This window comes from Patiria miniata, unplaced genomic scaffold, assembly GCF_015706575.1.
Source record: "Patiria miniata isolate m_02_andy unplaced genomic scaffold, ASM1570657v1 HiC_scaffold_14, whole genome shotgun sequence".
Taxonomy (NCBI): Eukaryota; Metazoa; Echinodermata; class Asteroidea; order Valvatida; family Asterinidae; genus Patiria; species Patiria miniata.
The window spans coordinates 3,780,186-3,806,536 of record NW_024037052.1 but is presented as its reverse complement, the minus strand read 5'-3'; the positions used below and the strand labels follow the sequence as shown (position 1 = coordinate 3,806,536).

Genomic DNA, 26,351 nt, shown 5'->3' with positions numbered 1-26,351 from the left:
GATGTTCGGAGTGTATTACCATATCGATGAAGAATGCACGTGGTGGGCATAGCATTGCCGTGACCGCATCATGCGTTAATGTGAATTATTGATGCCTTATGAAGGGATTGAGAAGTTGATGGTTCAACGAGAAAGATTAACTTTGGTGCACTCTTCAGCACTCACAGTGCAGTGTAGAAATAATTAGGCAGCACATTGCTGTGAAAAGGTCATGGTGTTGCATAGGCCCTATGTATGATATAGACTACGGCATTCTTTGGTAATAAGCGAAAGGGACTTTTTTGAGATTATTCATACCGAAATTAACCTTGCTTCGAAAATGTTTCACTGGCAATTCCATGCAAGACATTAACATTCCAGTAAAATCTGACATTGTGTTCAGTTGGCTAAAGTAAAGCCATTATTACTAGACAAGGCTCTGGTTTATTAAAACGTATACTTTTTTAATTTAAGAAAGGAATTGTTTCGACGCCTCGTATACTGTTGTACAGCACATTCCCAGTTTTTCCGGTTATTTTGTTTTCTAAAGGTTTACAGATACATAAATTAAGCCTAAAAATGTGATAAGTGGTTCTGAAACAACAATGAATACGTAAGAAGAAAGTACCGGTACTTTGGAGCAATTTTGATGTTTCAGAAATTTATCGAGATTTTGCACAGATAAAACTCTGTCCACATGCACCGTCCACAAACTTAAATCACGTACCCCTTGTCTGGAACGTAATCGGCAACACGGACGCATTAAGTCATCAAGTAAATTTAGCGTTATCACTGCGGGTTTTAGACTTCTTTTAATCTTTGTCTTTTTGTGTTTGCGTTGTTTAGTGTCTTTGGAAAGCCCCCACCATCGCTTTGCAACCAGACTAGCTCCGCCTCCTTTTAGGAAAAACTATTCTATAGAATCGCAGTGTTGACTGATTTTCTGTTCCTTTGGGTTTACAGAATTATAACATTCGCTGTTCAAATATTTGTTATTTATGGTCGACCTCCACCTCCACAAATATGCTAGCATCAAGTACAAAATAAGACCTACCACCAACGGTTGACTTAAAAACATTAGGCCTATTGAGTGTAGTGTTTTTATTCCTCCATGAGTGTAGCCACATTCAGCCTTGAATATAAAATCTTGTGCAAATCTACCTGCTCGTAAACAGGAAACATAACAAATGCTTTTGAAGTTGTGGATAAACTACTTCCATGAATGTATTTCTTACACTTACTTAACAGACGTTATTACAGAAGCAACAACTGAAACTGAACCAACGTTATTACAAGAAGCAACAAATACCTACTGTGCGGAATGAGGACCCAAAATACTTGATTTGAGGTTTATCAATCCCTTCAGAAGCAGAAGGATAAAATGAGGATAAAATGACCACTACAACTAGAAGTTTAATATATGTCTGACCCTCTGAACTCAATCAAACGTGGTGTCCTTGGCTGGTGTAGTCTGCGGAGCCCCGGGAAAGGACCGGTTATTTTTGGTGGGTTCTCGGAGGCTAGTTGCAGTATTTTTTAGGGGCCGTCACTCTGATGTGTCCTTTCTCTATTGCTGTAGGGACCATAAGGTTAATACAGCCCGGCAGGGTGCCTGTTTGTTCTGGTGTCGCTGGTGCAGTTTTCTGGCGTGAACCCCAGACACATTACCTGGCGCGATTACATCTTGGAAAACGTCTCAAGTTTAAACACGGTCATGACGGTTCAATTTGTGCCCCGATACGTGGAACTGTAAGTTTAAACATGGTTCAATTTGTGCCCCGATACTGGAACTATAGTGATCTTGACTGTAAATACTGATGTAGGTCAGGATTTTTCGCCAAGGAGTACTTTAAGGTCGAATTTTTGGCAGTGGTTCACTTCACTTGTTAAACATGGAACAAGGACCAGGTGTCAACAGTTATAATATGCATATTTTTTTGCACAGTTGGTGGAGCTAAATATGGCTTATTATAATCGCGGAGATGATAAATAGCTCCCGACCTTTCGGATGAACAATGTAAATCAAAGTCTGCAAATTGTGTTCGCACGTGCGCTTTATGCATAGGCGTCAATCGGGGGGGGGGGGGGGGGTGAGGGGATCACTAAAAAGTGTGGGGGTGGTATCATATCGTTTGCCCCCCCCCCTCACTTTTTCGTCCCCGTATGAAAATCGTAGCTTACCACACCGTTAGGGCTTCGCACTTCGCGCTCGCATTAGTTCCCATCAAGGTGTACGTGCCCCCCCCCCCCCCCCCCCCCCTTGAGAAGCGATTGACGCCCTTAGCTGCTTGCAGTGGACATGTACAATGACAATCCATCAGTTCTCACATATTTGACGCAGTCGGCCGTTTATTGTCTGTATATAATCATTGATAAAGAAAAGAATAGATCCCGCTGTTAATGTAAGCCCGTCTCCCCTCCGGGAGTACATATTGGGATTTCATTGTTAGCCTTATTTCATTTTTATAGCATAAATGTAGGGTGAAATTTACCCGAACGGGCTTCTCTGTGGGCATGGAGACATTGTGGTCATGTGGCAACTTCGTCCCCATGGCGTCGAGCAGTACGCTCCCACAAGCCTCGAGTTCGAAGTTAGTCCCTTGGAACGAGGTTGTTTGGCCATGGAAACCACATGCGATGTAATATATATTATATATATTATATATTATATGCGCCGGCCGCCATTTTGCATCGCCAGTTCAATTATTTACGGGGGCGAGTATGATTATGTCACAGGGAAAATTCTAAGAAACATTCCAGAGTTTTTCCCTTTTGAGGGGTAAGCATCGAGATCTGTACATTCTTGCATGACCCATGTCATTGTTATGCTATGTGACATCATAGGATGTTGATCTCAATAGAGCCCATGCACAGTGCGCTCTCACTGGGGGACAGTTTTTGTTATTTACATTCAATGACAGTGAAATTATACACAGTGTCTATATCTGATGTAATGGCAGATGCAAGGGGTGTACTGGTGCCGTTTTAAAGTTTAAAGATATAGTCCATCATTTGCAATTTGTGCATTTTGTTCGTTTGAAGCAACAAAAGTGTTCAAAATCTAATGAAGGATACTGAACAACTAACCTGATGAAGTTTCAGCTCAGCTCCAGCTGTATATTCCGAGAAAAACAGCATTCTAGGATCTCAATTTCAAATCAAAAGTTGCTGAATCATGTTTTGAATTGTTTTGAATTGCAGCTATACGCGATGTCGCGCACTGATCCGACGAATTATAGCAACCGCGCGCGCCTGTGCGTCGTGCCAATGCTTGCGCGCACTGCGCCGAATAACAAAACGAACTACTAATTAAAATTTTCCTACGGTGCGTCGTAAGACGCACCGTTGGAAAGGCCTTCTTTCGTTGATTACTTCAAAATGATAGCTTGCCAGAAAGAGTAATTTCACAGGGAGTTTAGTCCACTTACTATCTTTCAACCAAGTATGTTTTTCAACGCGCCAGTTACTTTTTCGGATGGCTGCAAATGATGGACTATAGCTTTAAAGACGGTTTATCGAGTACCCAATTGCGAAAAATGCACGGGTACCCGAGTACCCGTTAAAGAACCCAACCCCAAAATCTCGAATGTTGCTATTCACATTGTTTATAAAGGTTTTATGGGTGTCACTGTCAGTTGCATTTTCGCCAGCATCATAAACGTGAATATGTTTATTTTTTTTCCATGTAGCCTGGTTTTCTTTTTGAAAAATTCCCCATGAATAACATTAAAAATCTGTCTTTTCCATTGTCTGAGAAGTTAGCCCTACTAAAATATATGTTAAGTTAATTACGGATATTCGATTCCATAATCTGGAACCGGTTCCATAATCTGGAACTCGGGTGGATACTCGATCGATCCAATACACAGCGTTATCATAGATTCGAGGTTTGAAATACAATGACTTGATTATTATATGTCAAGCTTTGGGACAAAGTTGAACCGACTTTTCGATTCAATAAAAGTCCGTTTTACTGTCCACATGCATGGATATTTTCACAGAACTTTGTTGACTTTTTATTTATTAATTTCAAAGAGTGAGTTGGGGGTGAAGTACGTTAGGGGCCGTTCACAATTATCAACATTTTCACAAGTGTACAAAGAGTACACTTTTTCAAGACCCCCCTCCCCCCTAAAAGTGTACGAAAAAAATGTTGATTTTTTTTCACACAAGTCTATATATAGACACTTGCATGTGATTTAAAGGGTTTTTGTAACTTTTGTAGATCAAGTTTTTGTACTATACATGTACATGTACATGTACAAACAGTACATTTTCATGTACGTGTGTAGGACAATGCCGCGTATGCTGTACACAATACGTTCATGGGATGCAATGCGGGGCCTGGCGCGGGGCGCGACCGGCTCGGCAAGTGCTCGATCGGCATCGGTTGCGGCTGTCGGCTGTGGCGACGGGCGAGAAAACAGATCGACATTAAAAAAAAAAAAAAGAAGCGTTTATGCGGGCATTAACGGGCGAGAAAACATATCGACATTAAAAAAAAAAAAAGCGTACGGCGGCCATTAACCCCCTCCCCCAAGCGTACGGTTTGTACGCTCGTGAAAATGTTGATAATTGTGAACGGCCCCTTAGCCTTCCCTTTAACAAACGCATTTGATCATGATTTATTATCATACAGTCAATTCACTGATCCCATGATTTCATGTGGTGCGTTTGTTAATACAAAGATTGTGTATTTTATTTTAATGGAATTATAACATCTTGTGGATTAAAGGGAATGTACAACATTTGCTTTTGCTGCAATTTCAGAAATAAATGGATTGGAGGATTAGTATGTTATATAAAATATTGTTAAACTGACCTTTTCATGTTTTGGGCTTGAAGATGCTGGAAAAACCAAGAAAACCTATCATGTTCTTGTAGTCTGGATCCCTGACCCCACTTAAGATTAAACGTAGCAATTAATACACTTTGGGGAATTGTACGGTCAGAGAATCAGTCTGTACCCCTTCACAGGTGTGTGATCAATTGCAAAGAAAAGTCAGAATAACTAAATATGAAAAATTAAGAACAGTTTTTGAAAAAAAGCCAGTTTTCTCCAACGCTGGTCGGCCGACCAGCGTTGGAAAAATACAGTTTTTCTTGAAAATGTCAGCCCACCAGGAGCCACGATTTTAAAGGATGCTTTAGACTGTCAGTCCCTAACAATTCAGTAAGGTATTTCGTGATAATTTGATCATTTCGTTTTTTGATGCTTGCGAATGTTGTATTGTCCCTTTAAGTAGTTGAAGAAAAATATACATGTATATTGCCTCCAACAAAGGCACCATGCTGTGGAGTTGCCTGCAAGTTGAAAATTCTTCTCAGGTCATTGCACCGAATAGTGTGAAACATCATTACATAGACAAAACACAGCAAAGTCACATTATTGTCGGATATAACCATGGAGCTATACCATGTTGTTTTGGGCTTTTACATAACCACATCCAGAATAACTCCCATCAACATGTAATGCGGTGCAATCCGGAAATAAATTCCCAGAAGTGTGCGACGTCATTTGAACAACTTCCACATTAGCCACAGTTAAGTTGAGCGAGTGGCGACCCACAAATAACTATTGTGGTTATTTTTAAAGCGCGTTAAATTGTTCATGCAAACAACGACACTATTAAAACTTGCTACTGCCGTGCGTCAAAATTTCATGAAAATACCATGGCATGCTTTACTAAATTAACTTGGGGAAACTGTTGTGGATTTTTTATGAAATTCTTGGAATGCAACTCTGTTTCACTAATTCGTTCTTTCTCTGTGTAGTTTCACTTTTTAACAAAGTCGTTCTACAGCCTGCTTGGTCACTGAACGAAAGCACATTTTTTTTTTTGAGCAAAGCAGGGAGAACATCATCAGAAGTATTCAGTTTACATCAAACCTCATCAAGTTGAATCAAGTTTGAAAGAGTGAATCTCTTCTTTCCTTTTTTATTTCTGTTGTGTATGTCCCTCCGGCTACACAGCCTGAAAGTATAAAAGGTCAAGCGGCGAACTTCCGGACCCCTTGCGCGGCCCGCCTATGGGTATTTTGCACCAGGTTACTCTGTTTCTTGCTATATTTTTTGACAGAATGATTTTTAATCGTAATCACCCCAAGAAACATTCTTGTTAGGATTTTATATTGGTATTCCTCAAGAAAAAAATGACGAGAAATTATTTGGAGATGGGTAAAAACGAATTTCACTTACGGCATTTCACATCCGGCATTTTCGTTCCCAGGTATCCTTGTTAGTTCACGTTTGTTTTCACATCGCGTACTTGCGTGAGAACGATAACGACGCGAAGATTTATACCTACCTACAGCCGATGTGTTCTATATCAAGTCCGGCTGGCTTGAATGCAGGCCTTATCAGCGGTCATTTTAAATGTTTTTTTGTAAATGCTAATGAGTCCTTCAAGTTTAGTTTTTAAAAATGTATAATCCTAACAGACATTTTAGTCTCCTGTTTAAGTATCAGTTTTCACCCAATGACCGCCACAAAATCATTTCATAAATGTTCATCTTTGTACGAGTACACCGAGTTTCACTAGTCCTCATGTATTTTAGATTTTCGGAAGTTAAAGGTCAATTTTTGGCACGATATTTCTCTTTCACGTCAGACGATTTTGCCGTTTCCATACATTGAGATGCTAATAACAATTTTACAATGGCCTTTTTTAAGGGTGATTTTCTGAACAAATCAATGTACCAACAATGATTGCAAATTTAAATTAGATTGTTAATGCGGTTTTTTTTTCCTATTGAAGGGAAGCGCGCCACCAGGGGTCAACTTTGGCAGGCTCCATATACTAGCCCTCTACATCTCGTGGTTTTCAATGACGATTGAAATGACGATTACGCTTACCGTAAAAATATACCTGTGATTTTATCGTTTTGTCGCCCAAAATGATAGTGATAATGATTAAGAGAAAATATAAAATGAACCAAGAGAAGATTGTCATTTCTGTGAAGTAACGCTCTTTTTTGCTGCGGGCCTGCAGTGGTATGATAATTATAATGAGCTGTGTACTCAAGATGGAATTCGCGAAATGTTTTGGCCAGGGTTAATTGTCCAACCTTCACCGACCTCATCTGTCCGTGTTTACGTGTTAACCTTGTCAGTGTTGCTCTTCGTCACCTTTTGCAGCTTTTCCAGACGGTCGTAAAGTAAAACAAACCGAGTTATCAAAACAACGCAAGCCAGCAATTAATGCATTGGCTACAAACTCCCTTCATATTTACAGACGAATGTTCTGTCAGTCTACAATTATCCTGGCCTTTTCCTTCTGTGCACTAACAGTAGATTCTGTGATGCAGTTGGTATACCTTCATTTTCACTTTGGATCGCACTGTTTTACAACAGACTAAGTTTGTGACATTAAGAGAACAAAACTTAGGACTGCTTGAAAACAATATGTTTCCTGTGTAGCAACAAAACTGAAACGTCCCTCAGATCTGTCTTGAGGCAAGCTGAACAGAACTTCTAATAATATGATACTATACATAAACAGCAAAAGATTTGAAAACAAAATACAATCAGCTGTGATATGTTTTTTTTGGGGGGGGGGGGTGTTCTGGAGGCAGAAAAGCAATTGCAAAATACTGTACACTAAACACTGCATGCCATGCAATCTATATAGGCATTTGATGTGAATATTCTTGTATGATGATATCATTTCCTCATTCGTACACGTTGAGTGCGCTCAACATGCATGCAAGGCATGCAATCAAACAAACAATTTCAACCAAATTCCAACAGTCACGCTTGATTGGTAAATGCTGCTCATTACAAGCGCACACGCTTGACTTGGTGCAAAAGTTAGGGGTGTGGTGAAGATGATCGCCTTAATGTATTATAGTCACAGAAAAACTGAGTATAGAAGGTTGATATTTTGGCGGATTTTGAATTTACCCCAAAACACACATGCTTATTTAATTATTTCTCCATGCCGTTGATTGTTCTATATCACTACAGTAGATTGTATAAAATTGATGAAGAACAATATACTTTGACCACTCCGTCCAGTGTCATATAACTTCTAAGCATTGTGGACTTCAAAAAAATATTCCCACAAAAGGCCAAAATTGGAGTAAATAACAGCAGCTAGGTCTTCACAACAAAATCTTCTTTCAAAAACGTGGAAATCTATGAGGATTTTTTTTGTTGGAATCAAGTCTGAAAATTACTTGAAAGTAGAGTTTACTTACCAGACCCGTGGACTGATTAGAAAATGTCCCGAAACTCATGTCTGAGAACTTTCCCCAAATTTATCCACAAACAATTTGTTACTACGGTTTAAGCAATAATAAAAGGTTTTAGTTAATAGTCCTTTATCATGCTGCCACCATTTCAGTCATGTTCCCTGTATCCAATAACAGTGCTGAATGATAGTGTTTTTGTGCAAATAGGAGCCAGACTCTTTTGCCTTCCAACCTCGCTTTGGTAACGTTGATTTCAATGGGGAAAATAGTGATATGGTATAGGACTTCCTGGTTTTGAATTTAAAAAAACGTGATGCCCAAGTGTTTAAAATGAGCAAATTCCTTGCTCCACAATTTGAACAAAAATCCATAAGCTGGAGAATGTGTGCCTTCAAGAACAGGAACGACATGGGGCATCCTAAATGTTGAAGAAAGTATTTAACAGTCAAAGCAGTAAAAGGGGTGCCTTGTTATTTTCATAAAGGTCAGAGGATAACAGATGTGTGTTTCAGTGTAAATTAATGTTATTGGTCCTTTGAATTTGCATGTATACATTGCTGCTGATGCGTCAACTGCAGAACTTGTCTTCTATGTATATATAAACAATGTCGGCGCTTAATATCTGATAATAATAATCATGCATTGCTTCAATTCTAACTCATCCTGCCCCGTACTGATATAAACATCTGGACCAGTGATTCATGTGTCATTGATCTGCAGCGACCGTTCCCGTCTGTCCTGTTGGCCCTTGTGGCATTTCAACTCGGAGACAGTCGGTCCTGCAGCCAAATATTAAAGGGAAGGTACAACATTTGCAAACATCAAAAAAGGAAATAATCAAATTATCACGAAATATCTTACTGAGGGAATGACAGTCTAAAGCACCCTGTAAAATCGTGGCTTCTGGTGTGCTGTCATTTTCAAGAAAACTGGTATTTTTCCAACGCTGGACCAGCGTTAGAGAAAACTCTTTTTTTTCGTCAAAAACTGCTCCTAATTTTCTTTGCTATTGATTACAAATCTGTGTAGGGGTACAAGCCTGCTAGACTGATTCTCTGATCTTATAATTCCCAAAATTCTATAATGTGCTCGTTCTAATCTTAAGTGGGGTCAGGGAACCAGACTACAATGACATGATTTCTTTTCTTGGTTTTTCCAGCATCTACAAGCCCAAAACTCAGTAAAATAAGTAATTTTAACAATATTTGCTATAACATATTAATTCTCCAAATCCATTTTTTTCCTGAATATTGCAGCAAAAGCAAATGTTGTACATTCCCTTTAATGCATGTAATTGTAAAGCTGGCTTTATTAAGTTGTGGGCACGTCCACGGAGTGGGCATGCGCAAGGCGGGATGTCGTTGCTTCAAACGAAACCCCATATTTTTTTTGTTTTACGACCAGAGAAAAATTAGCTGATAGTCATGCAGTCACATTAAATATCAATTGCATGACATTTAGACCGGACTCTGTTTGCTGAACAAATGTGTTTTGTTCGCAGCAAATGTTGTGCCTATAGCATCTTCAAAATATGCCTCCGCAATTGATCTCTCCAATATAATATTGGGATAAACTTAAAGTGTATGGAAGCACCACGATTTTTTGGGGGAGAATATGCAAAAAATGGGCAGTTGATATTCCGAAGACCAATGTTTGGCAAGAAGTTGACCAAAAAACACGAAATAAAAGACGTCCACAAACGCACCTATCTTAACCATCCCAGTTATATTAATTTGGGTATTATAGGTTATTCCTGCTATTTTAAAACGTTTTTTCATTCCAATTCACCAATGGTAATATTCCAATTCGTCCGAGAAGAATTTTTCATGCTGTTAGTAAAAGCAATTTATAGTCATTTATCATTCAATTTAAAAGTTTGGTCAACCTATTTAAATATTAATTGGTCAAGACTATTCGTCGATACAGATTGAATTCATACTAGCTACTGCCGAATGAAAGTACTCAGAGATCAAAATCGTCTTAATTCAATCAGTTTAATACCTGTGTTGAGTAAATTAGTCTGGTTGGCGCTTAATCATTTTCCTATAGCGTTCTCGAACACAATTCGGCACATTCGTTCGCATAATTTGAAAAGAAGCTCAACATGTCTGTCTTTTGAAAGTCAACGATTGACGTTGCAAAGCTCTGTATTTTTACAATGTGGAACTTTTGTAATATTCTTCTGTCACTCCCTGATCATAAATTTAAAAGGATACTGAAGTAATGGCAACGTAAAATTGTGTTGGTATAGGACCTATGGGAACTTCGCTTACCGCGTACAAAAATTGTTGGACTTTGATTACAGCAGTACTGCTGGTATTTCACAAATTCTGACACAAAATTATATATAATCCACATATTTGATTAAAAATCATCTTAAATAAAGGTTCAGTATGCAGGTCGTAATCAAAAACTGTATCATGGCTTAATATTAGCAGTACGAATCTGCCATGAAAACCGGAACTTCACTTCGCTGTTGACCCGAGGCTGTCATATCGTTCGCAACTTGCTGTCAGATATTTTATAAAGATAAGAATTTATCTAATAAGACCGTCGGAGATTTGTTTCTAAATATATTTACATTCATAAATTAGGGGAAGTTTGGGGCTATCCCCAGATCTAATTGCTGTAGTCCCTGTATCTGTGTGTGTTTGTGTGGTGTCGCCTTGATCGCGCTACCAGCTGAAGTATACACGCTGCTCATCTCTAGACGTCGCTCTGTGGCCTTATTTGGGCTTGACATATTTGCGACCTCAGCGTCTTCCTAGCCCGTAGTCTGGTGTGCGTTCTCGCTATACGCGGGTTTTACCAGACGTGTCATCCCCGCGGCGGCGGCTCTGCAACTCCGGAGGCCACGCTGTTGCACCATTCACTTTATCCCCGTATCGGCCTTTATCACTCTCCCTTACCCCGCCTCCCCCTCCTACAGTCCAGAGGGGGGATGCCTGTTTCCATGGCAACTGGGAGACCCGGCTCCTTGCGGGCAAAGCGGAGGGCCGGGGTCGGATGCTAATTAATACGTCAGGCCTAAGCTTGGTGCGATCCCATTTTGCTAAACTTGGCCAGATTCCGCGCGTGCCGAGCGCACCCCCAGCGAAGTCCTGGCATTGCAGACAGAACCGGCTCGTGCAATGTGTATGGTGTAGCCTACACGTCACACGCAGCCAGAGGCGGGTTGGCTGAGCACACACGCTGAATACTAGGCACAATAAAAGAAAGTAAGGCTTTTTGGGAAGCTTGTTTCTTGTTCCGTCTTTTGAGAACCATCCCTTGCCGCGTAGTCAGGGTTTATCTGTCTCGGCGACTGGACTTTACATCACAACTTTCCTGCCCTCTTTGAGAGGTCATCCAAGGCGCATAGTTCCTCCTGCCCCTTGTCTGCGTGTCGGGAATTGTAAGTTTGTTTTCCAAAACTTCATCAGTTTATTATCGCAGAGTCTCAGTTTTGTTGCTTCTTCAATAAATCTTTGTAATAATATAGATACGACGTTTTCGTTTTATCTTGTGGATCGATATTTAATAGTGGTATAACTCATTAATTCTTTTTTTTCAGGAATAGTTTAGGCGTTGTTCGTATGGTCGTTTTCAGTTACAAAGAAAGAGTAAATTTGTTCTGAAGGAATCACGTTATGAAATTTGTATTGTTATTGTCAATTTTTTTTTTTTTTTAACATTTTATGGGTTAATAATGCTAGTGAGTTTTTGGTGTTTTCATAACTGTTCTTCATGTGACTATTTCTACATTTTGTTTCAAAATGCAGTCGATTGTATTTTCCCCTCTATTTTGATACTTTTAATTCAAACATAACTTACTTGCAATTCTACCATTTTCTTGTGCGAAAATTTTGTTTTGTTATGCGAATAAAATTCTTCCTCCTTTTGTTGTTGTTGTAAATTTGAATTCAATAAGTGGCTAATCTTTCCAAATGACTGAACAGTCACGTGATGAGCCGTGCCCAAGAAGTCGGGCTTCTCAAGCAAACTCATCGGCTGTCTTAAATGGCGCCCTCTTTTTATCTCAAGTTTGGGAGACACAAGCCTGAAATTACACTTGAATAAGAAATGGACAGACCCCCAAAATTCTTAACTTATAATAAATTCATTCGCTAATAAACAGTACAATTCCTGTAAAAAAATAAAATATTTAAGAGATGAAAAGCAACGACACAGTTATAGGCATCAAACAAAACACAGAACTCATCGGATCCGAAACGTGCATAACTTTTATCTTCTTGTCATTTAGAAATACTCATCGTTCGTTTATTTCGTTATTTCACATGTTATTCATGTACAATATTATAGGGTTTCATTGTACAGAGTTTCCAAGAAACCTATACCCTCAATATGAACCCTCCACCACGCTTGCAAAATCCAATGTTTCCCTACACAATATTTGTTGTCGATTCATAATGCTTGACATTGCTTGTTTAATTTAAGGAAAGCTTGCTTTAACTTGCTTTCATTTTTTCCTGAGTCTTGTTAACGTTTCGGTGCTGTCTCGTTTGTTTGAAGATTAAATTACAATTGTTACTGGTTTTACGTATCGCAAATATCAGGACCCAATTTGTTAGAGCTGATATCAGTGGAGAATAAGTCACAAGACATGCATTGCGTCATGTTTTGGCTAGTCTGTTAATGTGAAACCTATTTTTGTTAAGCAAATATTTTCCAAGTTATCGCACACTTTTGTACTCAGCAGCTCTGCAAATTGGGCCCAGACTAGACTCTGCCATTTCGTTGAAAGGGAGCGCTCCATGTTCTCAAAATAATGAGAAACAATGGAGGCCTATATATTTTTTACCCCTCTGCGCAATGTAATGACGGCCGGATGCTAACCATCATCCGTGGCGACCCTTGCTCTTTACAGCGACCCATCTGAAGTCAATTATGACTTTCAAGTTCATTGAAATGCCAAAAATGCACGAGTACTGTGTACACCAGACACGATCTGGAAAAAACATGACCTACGTATTCAATCATGTAATTAACCTTAAACTGTCAAATATACTAGTGCTATTCAGTTTGTTTTACGTAACGGGGTCGTCTTCTTGATTCATGTTGCCATTCACAAACTTTCCTCCGACCGAAATTGTGAGTCGCACCTCGAAACTGATCTAGCGCCCTCTTTTGTCAAGCAAAAGGTTTTTCTTCGAAAGTTCGTGCAACAGATGTTTTTGAAGAGGAACTCTGTGAATTTCTTTAGAGTCCAAATTTAAATAAGCTATATTAGTCTGCCTCTTTGAGGATGTTTGGTGTCTTGTTTTTACTTTTGTTTATGGCATTTGCATATTCATGAACCAACCACCGATGTCAATTTCAGACACGTTTTCAGATTTGTTTTTTTCTGTGGTCGAATCTTTGTTTGTAGATGATATGCTACCTGTCTTCAAGTGAATAAGCAAAATTAATGCCCCCTCCCAAAAAAAATTTACGTTTGGTTCGTTTGTGAAAAAAACATCAGTGTGCTTAGCGATACTATAAAGCAACAACGCCCTCTGTTGTTAGGAAACAGCATGAACATTACTGAGCAAAAAGTGAGCTGAAAGAGCAAGCAAAAATATATACATACCGAAAAGGCTGTTTATTGCATTTCATACATTTTAAATAAACTTATATTTCCTGAAATTGTTTTATTAGCGTAAATAATATGTCATAACATGTCTTTGACGAGAAAAGAATAATCTGAGAAATTTCTTTCCACGGGTGGGTCCAGAACAGAATTTTTGTTTTTTTTTTTTTTTTTTGGGGGGGGGGCTCAATTTTGGTGCCCCCAAAAGTGGGTCCCAAAAATTACGGCATGGGGCCCTATAGGCCCACTTAAGGGCCCAGAAATTTGTTTGGATTCAAGGTGATCTGTGGTGCAATTTTAGGCAATTTCTGACCACTTTAAACAAATCTTTTTGAGGAAAAGATGGTGATGCCTTCCTTTAAAAAATAAATTGGATTCGTTCTTTTGCATTTTTTTTGGGGGTGGGGGGGGGGGTGGGGGGGGTGGGGGTAGGGGGTGGTGGTGGGGATCCGCCTTTGTTTCTTTCTACATTTCGAACTGCCCAAAAATCCACTAAGATTACAAGGTTGATTAATATCAGCTCTGTCATCTTTTTTCGCACATAATTATGCTTATAATCATTACATAATTGATTTAAGCAAGCTCACCATGCACCAATGAATCACACTTCACAGTCATCTCTTTTTGTTACACTATTGAAAACTCGTTATCCTTTCACGATCCAGTTTCTGTAGAGTAAACCTGTACGTTCGTCAATTAAAAAAACAGCCTAGTACAAATTAATTTTGCTGTTTACTTTGGAAAAAAACGTTTACTATATTATCTTTAACCGTACACGTGACTGACATCCCAGACAACCATTTAATAACACTGATTAGCTCATAAACAACATACTTAAACAAAGTAAACAATTACAAACCATCATTTAACAAGTGCTTCCCTTCCAAACAGATTATTCCTAACCGCATACCAAATATAGATTGGTGGAGCTATTGCTGGCTGCCCCATGCATCCTGTCACTCAAACTTAACGCCCACGTCTAACCATATATCCCAACAGACAGCGAGTTCACTTGAAACTGTGGGATGGGGTGAGCCACAGTATTTCAACCGGCAACTCACTGCAGTGCATTGATTCCTCAAACAACATTTGCAAACATCAAAAAAAATGAAATGATCACATTATCACGAAATACCTTACTGGATTGTCAGGGATGATGACAGTCTTAAGCATCCTGTAACATGCATGTACTATAGCTCCTGGTGTGTTGACATTTTCAAGATCGGCCAACCAGCCTTGGGGACAACTGGCTTTTTTTTCAAAAACTTCTCCTAATTTTTCAAATTTAGTTATTCAGCATTTTCTTTGCAATTGATTACACACCTGTGGAGGAGCACAAGCCTGTTAGACTAATTCCCTGACCTTACAATTTCCCAAAGCCTATAAATTGCTCTATTTCATCTTAAGTGGGGTCCGGGGAACCAGACTACAAGAACATGATTGGTTTTTCCAGCATCTACAAGCCCAAAGAGTGACATAAGTCAGTTAAACAATATTTGCTATATACCATACTTATCCTCCAAATCCATTTATTTCTGAAAATTGCAGCAAAAGCAAATGTTGTACATTTCCTTTAAAAGGCAACAAACAACAATTGCAAATAAAAGTACCAAAATATTATGAAATACCTTACTGGGCTGTTAGTAAATAATAGTCTCAAGCATCCTGTGAAACCATGGCAACTGGTGTGCTGTCAGTTCAAGAAAAGTTTTGTGTATCAATTTCCCTTAACCCCACAGGCAACCGTTCGTGACGTCACCGCACACATTGCTATTATGCTATGTTTGTTTTCTTTCAGTTCTCAATAAAAGGCTGTTTTAAATTGACGAAGGACGGTCGATAATTGTTCCGACCTCGTCGCGCTGCAAACTTACAAAACTATGTCATTGCCGGTGCTTCAGAATTATATGGCAAGGTCAAGACACGGGCAGTATTCGTTGATCCTTTATTGCACATAAGAATAGTTGCTGTCTTTTGCGCGACCTTTCCCAGCATGCGGACGGACTAAGGAGCAATTCGCCGCTCACTCACACAATATAGTCCAAAATCTAATAATTTTGCAGTTGAAATCGACGTGGTTGATTACGAATGAGATTAGAGGATAATTTACAGTGCATGTATATATAATTGATTTTCGCACTTTAGGCAGGGAAAAAATTAAAGATAAAGTTCATCATTTGTAATGTGTGCATTTTGTTCGTTTGAAGCAACAAAAGTGCTCAAAATCTAAAGAAGGGTGCTGAACAACTAACCTGATGAAATTTCAGCTCAGCTTCAGCTGTTTATTTCGAGAAAAACAACATTCTGTGATCTCGATTTCAAATCATGCATGATCGATATATTATTATGTAGGGCCGGGGTTTCAAAACGAAAGATCACACGGGCCACTGCAACCCCGCTCCCTCCCCGTATGCTCCCTATTTAGGGATATATGTAAGCACTTGAATACATTACTTAAATCTTTATGGTATATGAATGATGAAGTAGTTGTTGCTACGGAGGCTAGGCTCATTTGAGTTGTTTACTTTCAGTTGCCAACTCGTGTGTTTCTGCGTGAACCATAATGATGAATATCATTAAAAAGAAATTGCTTTTGTCTCAACAGTATCACTGCCGTGTAAGGTTATACGATGGGCTTATTTCTATTTTATTCCAACATAAATCGTTTTGCCTTTTTTTCCAATGAGCGAGTGAACTTGCTTCTCCAAGAAGGACGAAAATCGTGCGTGACATATCAAATGAAGGCTAGTAACCTCAAACTCGCGAGATGAACCCCGCCCAGTTGGTCACATACTGAAGACCGTATGTCAAACTCCAACTACAGCCACACAACTTCGCACTATGGGGCCTGGCCATTAAACGCTTGCACGATCAAATTATTGAATTGAACTTACCTTGAAAGTAGCGTGCGAAAAGCCTGGTGTATTTTGGAATAAAAACAAACACAGATATCGAAATGAGTAAGATAAGCGCTAAGAAAAAAAAAGGCATAGTCAAGTTTAGACAGTGGTTTGGCTATAATATATTCATTATTTTAATTTTCACCCCCCAAAAACCTACCAGATTTACTTGATAAAGTTAATACAATGCAAATTGTAAGTCGGACATAATACATACTTAAACCGGGCGACCTCTGTCTAAAATGAAACATCAGAATTCCAAGATGAACAGAAACTTTGAGGAATACTTGTTCCAATTATCTTGGCCTTGGTCCGTATTGGTTTTGACTCACTCTAACGGTTCTGTTTTCGTAGAGGGGCATTAACATTTCATGTTGTATCCTTTGTACAATTGTGGTTTGATGTGACGTCTGTCCGTGTGGTTGACCTTCGGCTATTTCTAATGCAGTTGGAATTCCAGAGAGCTTCCGACGGATCCATGGGATACCCTTCAGACATTGTTGACAGTAATATTTAAACCCCCGCATTCACTACTCGGTCTACTGTGTGTAATTTGACGGTGTGCAGTGCACCACGCGCATGATTGTGAACAGGTGGTATTATGTTGACACGCCCCCCTAATTGATATTCAGGAATGCCATGTACGTTTCGTTTTCTACTGTGTGTCTGGGCAGTGTCAGATTCGATGCGCATTTTTGTAGTTGGCCCGATGTTTTTTTTTTGCAGTAACCATTGAGCGATTCCTTATCTAAAACATTAATAGAAAACCCTTGACTTCAGAGTTTTGTAAATTGTAAATTTCTATCGACGGATTTTCCCCATTATATTTTCTGCTGCATTATTTGAAAGTTGCTGAAGCTTCAATGCTTCATCGACACAGAAGTTGAAAGATTGTAACTATTGGTAGATTTCAGAATGAAGTATCCAAATTTATTGTGGATCATACCAACCCCAACCATAAATAGGCCTAAATAACCCTTTTTGGATTTTCGCATTGTATCATGGGTATGGATGACAAACAAGCTACGCAGTTTATGCACAAACCTATGGGGGTACCGGGTAGGAACCAGTCAAGCTTTAAAGTATCTTTCCAAAAAAAGTGACCATCGATTCACATGTAAATGCATAGAATTTAAGACATATAAGTTGTAAAAAAAAAAATAAGGTTTTTAACTTCAGAACAAAAAATAAGAAATAATGTTAAAAATGACAGGATACCAGTCATCAGGCCCACGTGGAATAGTTGTGATTGGTCAGTGTTGGAGGTGTGAGTTGACATTGTTGATTATGATTGGTCAATATTAGCAATAATATGCATGATTAACAAAACTAGTCTCTTAAAGGGGATTCCCCAAATTTTCTTCATTTGAAAAGGCTTTAAAAATGATTTATTAAAATGATTATATCTCAAATTACCTGTGCAACAATGTGTGAAGATACTGTCACTAAATTCTTGATATAGAAATGAGGAGGAATCTAATGAAATTTGTAACTGGTACTCGACTCGGCCTAATAGGTTTTTATTCACAAATTGCCTGGTTTGTTTGTCAACCAGACCCAAGATGCATTGCGAATATCGAAAAGGTTTATTAGTTGGTACATGTATATGTACGTGCTTTTTCAAAATTTCTAAAAAAAAATTTGCAGGCTTTTTATACAGTATTCAAAATTGGTTTTAAATGCGCGCTCTAGTTCAGAAATTGCACACTATTCAGACCGAATTAGGAGCGTCCCACTCTTAATTCAAATTTATTTCAAAAGTTGAAATTTAGTAACAATACTTGTCATGGGCCGATTTGTTTTCTGCGATAACTCATTGGAAAGCTATCAAATTATCAAATCAATTCGAAAATCAATTTTCAAGGTGCCAAAAAGCACGTATACACCTACTTTGAAATAAAACCCAAACAAATGCACCTCTGGTAATTTCTTTCATTTTCTTTCTCATGTTAATTGGATTTTTCTTTAAACAAAGAAAGGGGTCACATCTAAACTTTCCTGAAAATCAGATCAGTAGAACGGAATTCGAAACGATGCAGCAAATTCAGAAGTTAATCTTTCGCACGCCCATTAATGATTAGGTCGGCCCCGAGAGTTCGAACCATGCATAGGAACACCCACGGAAACATCATTATGGGGCGTGGCATCTGCCCAGTAGCTCAGTGGGATTTCAGTCTAGCGGTTCCCATTGAAGCGGTGTCAACCAATGACAATAACTTCCGTTGTTTCCTTTTTATTGACAGGTCCGGTTCAAAGGGCAAAATGAATACTAATGAGGATGGGGCGGCCGCAAGGGCTGGCGATGAGTACGAGTATGAACAGAAGCGTGATCCCGACGCCGAGGAAGACGAAGAGATGGCGCTGAAGGAGAAAGATCTCGCTGACGACGCTCCATGGAAGAAAATCCAGAAAAACACCTTCACCCGATGGTGTAACGAGCACCTGAAATGTGTCAACAAGCACATCGCCGATTTAGATCTCGATTTGAGCGATGGGATTCGGCTAATTGCGCTGCTGCAGGTGCTTTCCCAGAAGAAGGTGCCCAAGCACAACCCCAAGCCGACGTTCCGGTCGCAAAAACTGGAGAATGTATCCGTGGCGATGAAATTCATCGAAGACCAGAACATCAAGATCGTGAACATAGGTAAGCACCCTGGGCCCTTAGGAAATTCATGGTTATTTACTGAAGTGTTGGGCATTCTGATATGCACTGAAATAAAGTGACAAAAATATTGAAAAGTGAATGGAAAAAATGTATACATTTAATATTCGGCTTATAATTTAAGGCAGTCCGTGGAAGAGCGCCCGACCATTTACTAACCGATGTAGTATATTGTACCATGGTTGTTTACCTGTTCGGTACCCAGAAGCTAATGCATTATTTGTGAACATGACAATTGACATGATCAATGTTTTTAAATGCCCCAAATGCGTAAACGTGGTATTGGTAAACGCACTGTAAACTTATGGAAAATATGCGGAAAGAGTTCCATACTGGGCCACCACTCATATTTCCCACAATGCTTTAACTTTTTCTGTCATGGCCCAGCCATAGACTTAAGTTAGTGCGGGAGACCAGTGGTGGCCCAGCATGCCCAGTATGGAATTCTTTCCGACACGAATCTGGGACTGAGAAACATTCCCAAATTTGTTAACAAATAATTTACAAAATGCATGCAACTCTCCATAGAGTTTGTACACTACCAGGTGGCCTCTGGATACTGCACTCTTTCCGAATCAACAAACATCTTAACCACTTGACAACCGCCACCCTTGCATGGCATGCAGGTGGTTGGAAGCTCATACTGTCGTGAAGAATAGTTAGAGGTTGGGGGGGGGGGGGGGGGGGAGGGGATGGGCTATTGAACATATCATCGGTTGTGCCACAAAGTGGCGAATCTTGGATTGAATTGCCCTGCCACGAAGTACATAGACTTTCCATCATTTCGTAGTGCGCCAAAAATATTTTGAATCATATTCGTCCCTTTTTTTGGACCGATCTGGTGCATGTATTTCTGTGGACCATCTGTTAAATATTTAAGACAGTTCATATTTGGTCCGAGACAAGGTTTTGATTTTGTAACCAAAGGTTGGCGCATAAATCGGAAGAAGAAGGGAAGAAGAAGACGGTGCTATGAAAGAGATTAATTAAGTACAGCGTGTGGGAAGCATGCTTGAAATTTCTTGGGTCCCAGTGCCAAAGTTCCCAAGACTATATTTGATTCATCTTGGTGACAGTGTCCTCTACCACCTCTGCTTGCCAGGATAAAAATAAAATAACCAGGCTTCTAAGACAATTCCAGTAACCTGTTGACAGACCGTACTGAGAATGCCAATGCCCATGTACAAATAAGAGCGGGACAAAATATGTCAGTTGAGTTCAAAGGTGGATTGTGCATGCTGTGCACAGACTGTGTAACACTTTTTTTTTTCAATCAGTCACACAATCTGCTGCCCGGCTGTACAGTGCACTAGTATAGTAACTACATGTATTATATGGAAGCCCATGTGTTTGTAAATATTGTTGGAGGTACCGTACATGAATGACACGTTTTTCGAAAATGGAATCAATACATGTACACCTGCGTGCGTGTGTTAGTTCCTCTTTACTAGTGCAACATACATGTAGGCCTATACATGTATACCAGTACGGTGTACGCCTATTGTACTATGTACAATGTGGGCCCTATAGGCCCTATTGTGTACAGTTTTGGGCTTAACAGGCATGAGATTTTTTTAGACTTTTGTCCGAAATCAGACTTTTTGAATCTCAGAGAACATTCAGTAAAGAAATTTGCATGTTTCAGAACTTTAAATTTATCAAATTTTTAGCCTTTTTAAAAAAATTGACAATCCCATCCCTGGCCTAAATCCATGTACTTTTGTATCCGGAAAAACCTGTTACGTGTACCGGTACATGTACTTGGTTGCAAACGTTGGGAATTTAACTGCTTCTTGTGAAAAAAAATTAAAATGAGTGGGCCCAAGCCTTTGCAAACATTATGTGCACCTGACCAATTTTCACATTGTGAAGGATTCGCTTCAATGAGCTCCAAGTTCTTTCATAGGCGTCTGTCATAATATGGCATGATATGGCTTCTAGGGGCCCGTATATTTTCTTTTGGGCAGTTTAATACCACTTTCAATGGTTAGCTAGGCTATTGAATTAAAGAAAACGCTCATTGTTCAATTTTAAAGAACTCCATTGAGAGTGACATTATGCATGGCTGGCGATATGACAGGATTTTACAGGATTGCTTTTGGTACCTAGGGCCACAAAATCACGAGTGTTTTTTTGTCAGTTTGTGAACTTGTAAAGTTCATAAGTATTTCCACAAGAAGCTTGTGTAGTATACAAGAACATGTAGGACCTCTTCTTTTCTTCCCGATTCCAGAACAAGGTGTCAGAATAGCTATTAAAATATTACATAGTTTGTGAAACTATGCGTACTAAAATGTCTTTAGCATACTGAAATTGATATGAAGAGACTTCAAGACCAAATTTTTACATTTAGGTGTTACTGTTAACGCCTTACCCAACCCTCTACTTGCATTAGGTCTACATTAATGCTCATGAATCTTCCTCTGGATACAGCCGAGCAAACGATTGTAAACATTTGCTAAAATCGACTACCAGTTTCGACAAAAAACTTTTAAGTCTACATCCGTATCGGCCTAGTAAAAAAAATACCAGTTGATCGTCCCCGCCCACTTTCTTTTTTGAGGCTGCCTCATTTTTTTTTTTTTTAATTTCAGGCATAATATTTTTGTTAAAAGATGTTTCAGAAGTTCAAATGCTTCTAATAGTAATAGCTTTACTAACGTTCAATAAGCACTTTCAGAAGGTTTTGTGGTCATCAAGCTAGTAGACAACTACCCAGAACTATTGAATAAAAGGGCCTCAGCCTTTTTAAGGCACATTTCTTGCAAGCTAAATATGTTTTTTTAGCCTATTTTTCAATTTTTGAAAAAAAAACAGGACGATCAACTGGTGTTTTTAGTCTATAGCAACTGACAGAAATTTCTGACTGCAATGGATTAGTTAAAGGGAATCATTTGCTTAAATTGCTGTAATTTTCAGAAATGGATGGAATTGGGGGGTTGGAAATATAGCAAATATAGTTACACTGACTTTTTTGAGGTTTTGGGTTCGAAAATACTATAAAAACCAAGAAAAACAATCATTTTCCTGTAGTCTGGTTCCCTGACTCCATATAAGAAGAAACAGAGCAGTTTACATACATTGGGGAATTGTAAGGTCAGGGAACCAGTCTAGCTGGCTTGAACCCGTTCATACCGGTAGGTGTGTAATCGATTGCAAACACAAGTGCGATGGTCAATTGGGGCCAGTATTTGAAAAAAAGCCAGTTTTTTTCCAACGCTGGTCGGCCGACCAGCGTTGGAAATTGATACAAAAATACCACTTTCTTGAAAATGACAGTATACCAGGTGCCATGATTTTACAGGATGCTTTACACTGTCATTCACCAACAGTCCAGCAAGGTATTTCAAAATGATTGGGTACCGGTAGTTATATTTTTTGATGTTTGCAAATGTTGTATTTTCCCTTTAAGTCATATTCAGCCGGAATAAGGTCGCACGCAATTATTAAGTGGACCATTTGTTTTAATAGTATAATTTCGTGCATACTATGTATACTGTACCAGTACATATGGTAGACACATCCAGATGGTGATATTTGATACGAAAAGTGCTCAGAAAAAAAAAAGTTTTGCACAATAAATTTCGAGCTGTCAAATACAACCTGTCGGATTATTTCACTAATTTAGAAAGTGTTTAGAGAGAACATCATTTGACTGCACACACATTCGTTTTTATTTAGACAAAAATAAAAACGGGGTAGGCCCTAAGTGTTTAAAAACTGACCAACTGTCTGACCCTAATTTCAACCTGTGACACTTCACGCGCCTGGCAGACACATCCTTATAAACTCATTATGTCTCCAAGTCGAGTTGTTAAATCGCTTCTAAATTTATCTGTTTTGATGTCTTGAGTTAAAAGAGGGCCTGGGCAAAGTCGGGCGTCTTCCCGAGTTGTTTTGCTGCTGAAAATGACCTCAAGTTTCCCTCTGCACAGGAACCGGGCGATTTACTCCTGATTGCCGGCTCTTCCTTTGGGAGTGTCAAAACAAGAAATCGCCCCCTTCTCCCAGGCACCCCACCCTCCCAAAGCTGGAGGATGTTTGTCTCATCTCTCGCAGGGAGGGTGACAATTTTTTGTAAAAACAAATTTTTAGCTAGATCGCATGATGAAGTCTGAAGGAAAATCTCCGTGCACACAGAGCTTACGTTTTGCAACTGACTCGAGCAATAACAGGAAAACTCTGTGTCCAACAGCAAGATTGCTCAGTTTTAATATTTGGACTTTTTGCAGAGTGACGGTTCTAAAAGCAACAATGAAAACACTAGGATAGGCCTGTACAACTAGTGGGACTAGTAGTCAATACTACTGAAAGTAGTCGCGACTATTGAAATTGACTAGTCACCCACACCTGAAAATCTGTGATCCAAGTAATTAAAAAATAAAGACTACACCCAGGCCTAGAAAACAGCCATTGCAATTTTGGTTGTGAAGTGCAGTTTTGTCCCTTTAAAAAAAAAAAAATGGTTTCATACACATTGTAATTGGTGTTCTCATAGACAGAATAGGGCCTATACCGGTAGGCCTAACTCAAGGGGCGTTGATTGACATAAGTTTTTATCTGCCTCATCAGGGAAGAACTTAATGATTTTGTTTTAAGTGAACTTGAAATACGCCCCCCCCCCCCAAATAGGAAAGTGTAGTGGTACTATAAATTGAATGCATCTGTTACACTGTGACTGTTGGAGCTCAGGTGACTTGCATAACATCAATGTGAAATGACTTAAATTTGCAAGGAAGCTAGCATTCAGTATAATTTATAAGTTCCTACTAGCCGCTAGGGTCCCTGCTCAATCCTTTAAAATCCCCCAATTTCCACCATTTACAAAATGTAGATACTGCCTCAATCCTCCAAAATCATCTGTTATTCTTTGCATGTTGTTCAGTGGAGGGCAACCACTGCCTCAATCCTTCAAAATCCTCCAACAATAATTGTAATGCAACATGGAATTGCCAAAAAGCGATATCCAGAAGCAGTGCCGATGATGATCTACCGGTACAATCAGTAGTTTTTAGGCATAATTTATGCATGGCTATAGAGCATACGTGTATAAACAACACAATGTGCAGCTTAAGACCTTGACACAATGCATCCTCCAAAATCAACTGGTTCAAAAATAGAATACAGCCTCCATCCTCCAAGTCCTCCCAAACCGTAACTTTGTAGGTGGTAAGACATTTTAAATCCATAAAGGCTGTTCATAATGAACTCCTCGTGAGTGACAGATCGGCTACAGTTTGCAACATTGGAGTGCACACATGCACACAGACTGCATGAAAACATGGGTGGGATAGTCTAGTCTTCCAGTGGTTGACATTTGACCTGAAACTTTACTCTGGAGGGTACCACATGAATGTGTGGCTAATGTCTGTCACATTTTTGGTTGGCCTTTGGCCATGGTTCCCGCTGATGAGGGTGTGGGTTGGCTCAGTTGGGACTTACTGCCTTTAGGAACAGTGCAAATATACTGGTGAAAGAGTTTGTTCACTTGACTTGTTCTGGAGACAATTGAGAGCTAAAGTCTGAAATTGGCAGAGATGGACAAATTGAACAAATGGGGGACCAATATGGAACCACATGATACCAATAGGCCTATGTAACACATGGTATCACATGAACCACACATGAACCACACGTGCTAGGGCTTGAATTTCATGAAAAATTATATTAGACTATAATTTGCTAGTATCTGAAAATTGTCACAATTGAACGAATGGTTTATAAATTATACCACTGTTTACTACATTGTACATGTGGCAAAGCCTTAGTCTATGGCTCTCCTTGCATTGCAAGGGTCTTAAATGCGAGCAGATTAGAGGATTAATTATGCAAAACAAGATTGTGTCTTGATATTCAGATTCTAACCATTCAGCGGGCGCCTTTTATCGGGTCTTCTGTAAACCGAATTGTATTACAAAAAACATGGCAGCAAAATTGACCAATCAACAGCTTACGTAGTCCACATTTCTGATCGAAACGATGTCACAATTTCTGAAGTTGACTCCGATTGGTTTGTGCGCTGGGTTCCATAAAATTTGCATGTTACATGTAGGATACCGTACATCAAATGTTCGTGTGGCACAGGTGAATGGCTGATATTCAGACTATCAGTATCAAATGGCCCAGCATGTCTGGAAATTATACGAAACCCATAAAAAATTCATAATCAGCAATAAAATTGTTTTGCTCATTGCTCTCCCTGTGCTATTCAAGCAGTTCAAGTGTTTTCGTTGACAAATATTCAATTTGTGTTGTAATTGCTACTTTTTTTCTCTGGGTTTTTGGAATCCTCTGGGGAAAAAATTTCATCCGGAGTTGCTTTTGTAATTACCGGTAGCACGAAAATTATCAGGCTTCAATTTCAAATAGGCCTGAATTTTTCAAAGTCATTATTCCATAGCTGAATGTGGGTGGATTTTTTCATCTAATGCCTTCTTCAAAAGTGATGACATATGTACAGTGTAGTGGTGTGCGTGTCCGGGTGCTCTTTTGAAGTAAAACACTGGTCCGTAAAAGGCGGTCTCATTAAACTGAAGACAACAAAAACCACAACCCGGTAAATTCCCTCTATTGTCAGGAACTCTGGTCCTTAAGCAAAACTTTAACAGTATGAATAATCCATGTAAACTGCAACTGCAACTTTCGCAAGTGTCATCTGTTGCTCGTAACTTATAATGCACATTACGTGAAATCTGTTTTGGTTTTCCATGTAGCCTAGCTTTCATTTTGAAAATGCCCCACATTTCCTTGCGTTACTGACTTATATTTGTAAAGTTGGTTACGGGTACCCGATCCTATAATCTGGGACCGGTTCCTGACATCAGTGGTTTGGTACTTGGGTACCCGGTTCGGATGCCCACTCCTAAAAGTGATTAATTACATACCCTGTTGTATTGCTACATTATAGAAAATAACAGTTTAAAAAGCAATCTGTTTGTGGTGAAACTAAAAAAATAGAGCAAAGTTCTTTAAAAACAAACAACGGACACATCCAAATTGTATGCATACTACACACTTTGTACAGTTCATACACAGATTAAATTTTAAA

The 26,351-nt window shown here is 39.2% G+C and overlaps 1 protein-coding gene across 10 annotated transcripts in view; it reads left to right on the top strand.

Moving 5' to 3' along the window:
- Positions 1-26,351, top strand: part of LOC119721913 (filamin-B-like) — a 134,986-nt gene that overhangs the window by 8,470 nt on the left and 100,165 nt on the right. For 9 of the 10 annotated variants that reach the window (XM_038191859.1, XM_038191855.1, XM_038191854.1 and 6 more), the window contains exon 2: positions 18,885-19,285. In XM_038191859.1, coding sequence (XP_038047787.1) covers positions 18,885-19,285 — 401 coding nt within the window. Of the gene's footprint in view, positions 1-11,348; positions 11,567-18,884; positions 19,286-26,351 lie in introns of those variants that run through there. The other variant, XM_038191856.1, reaches the window with a different exon arrangement.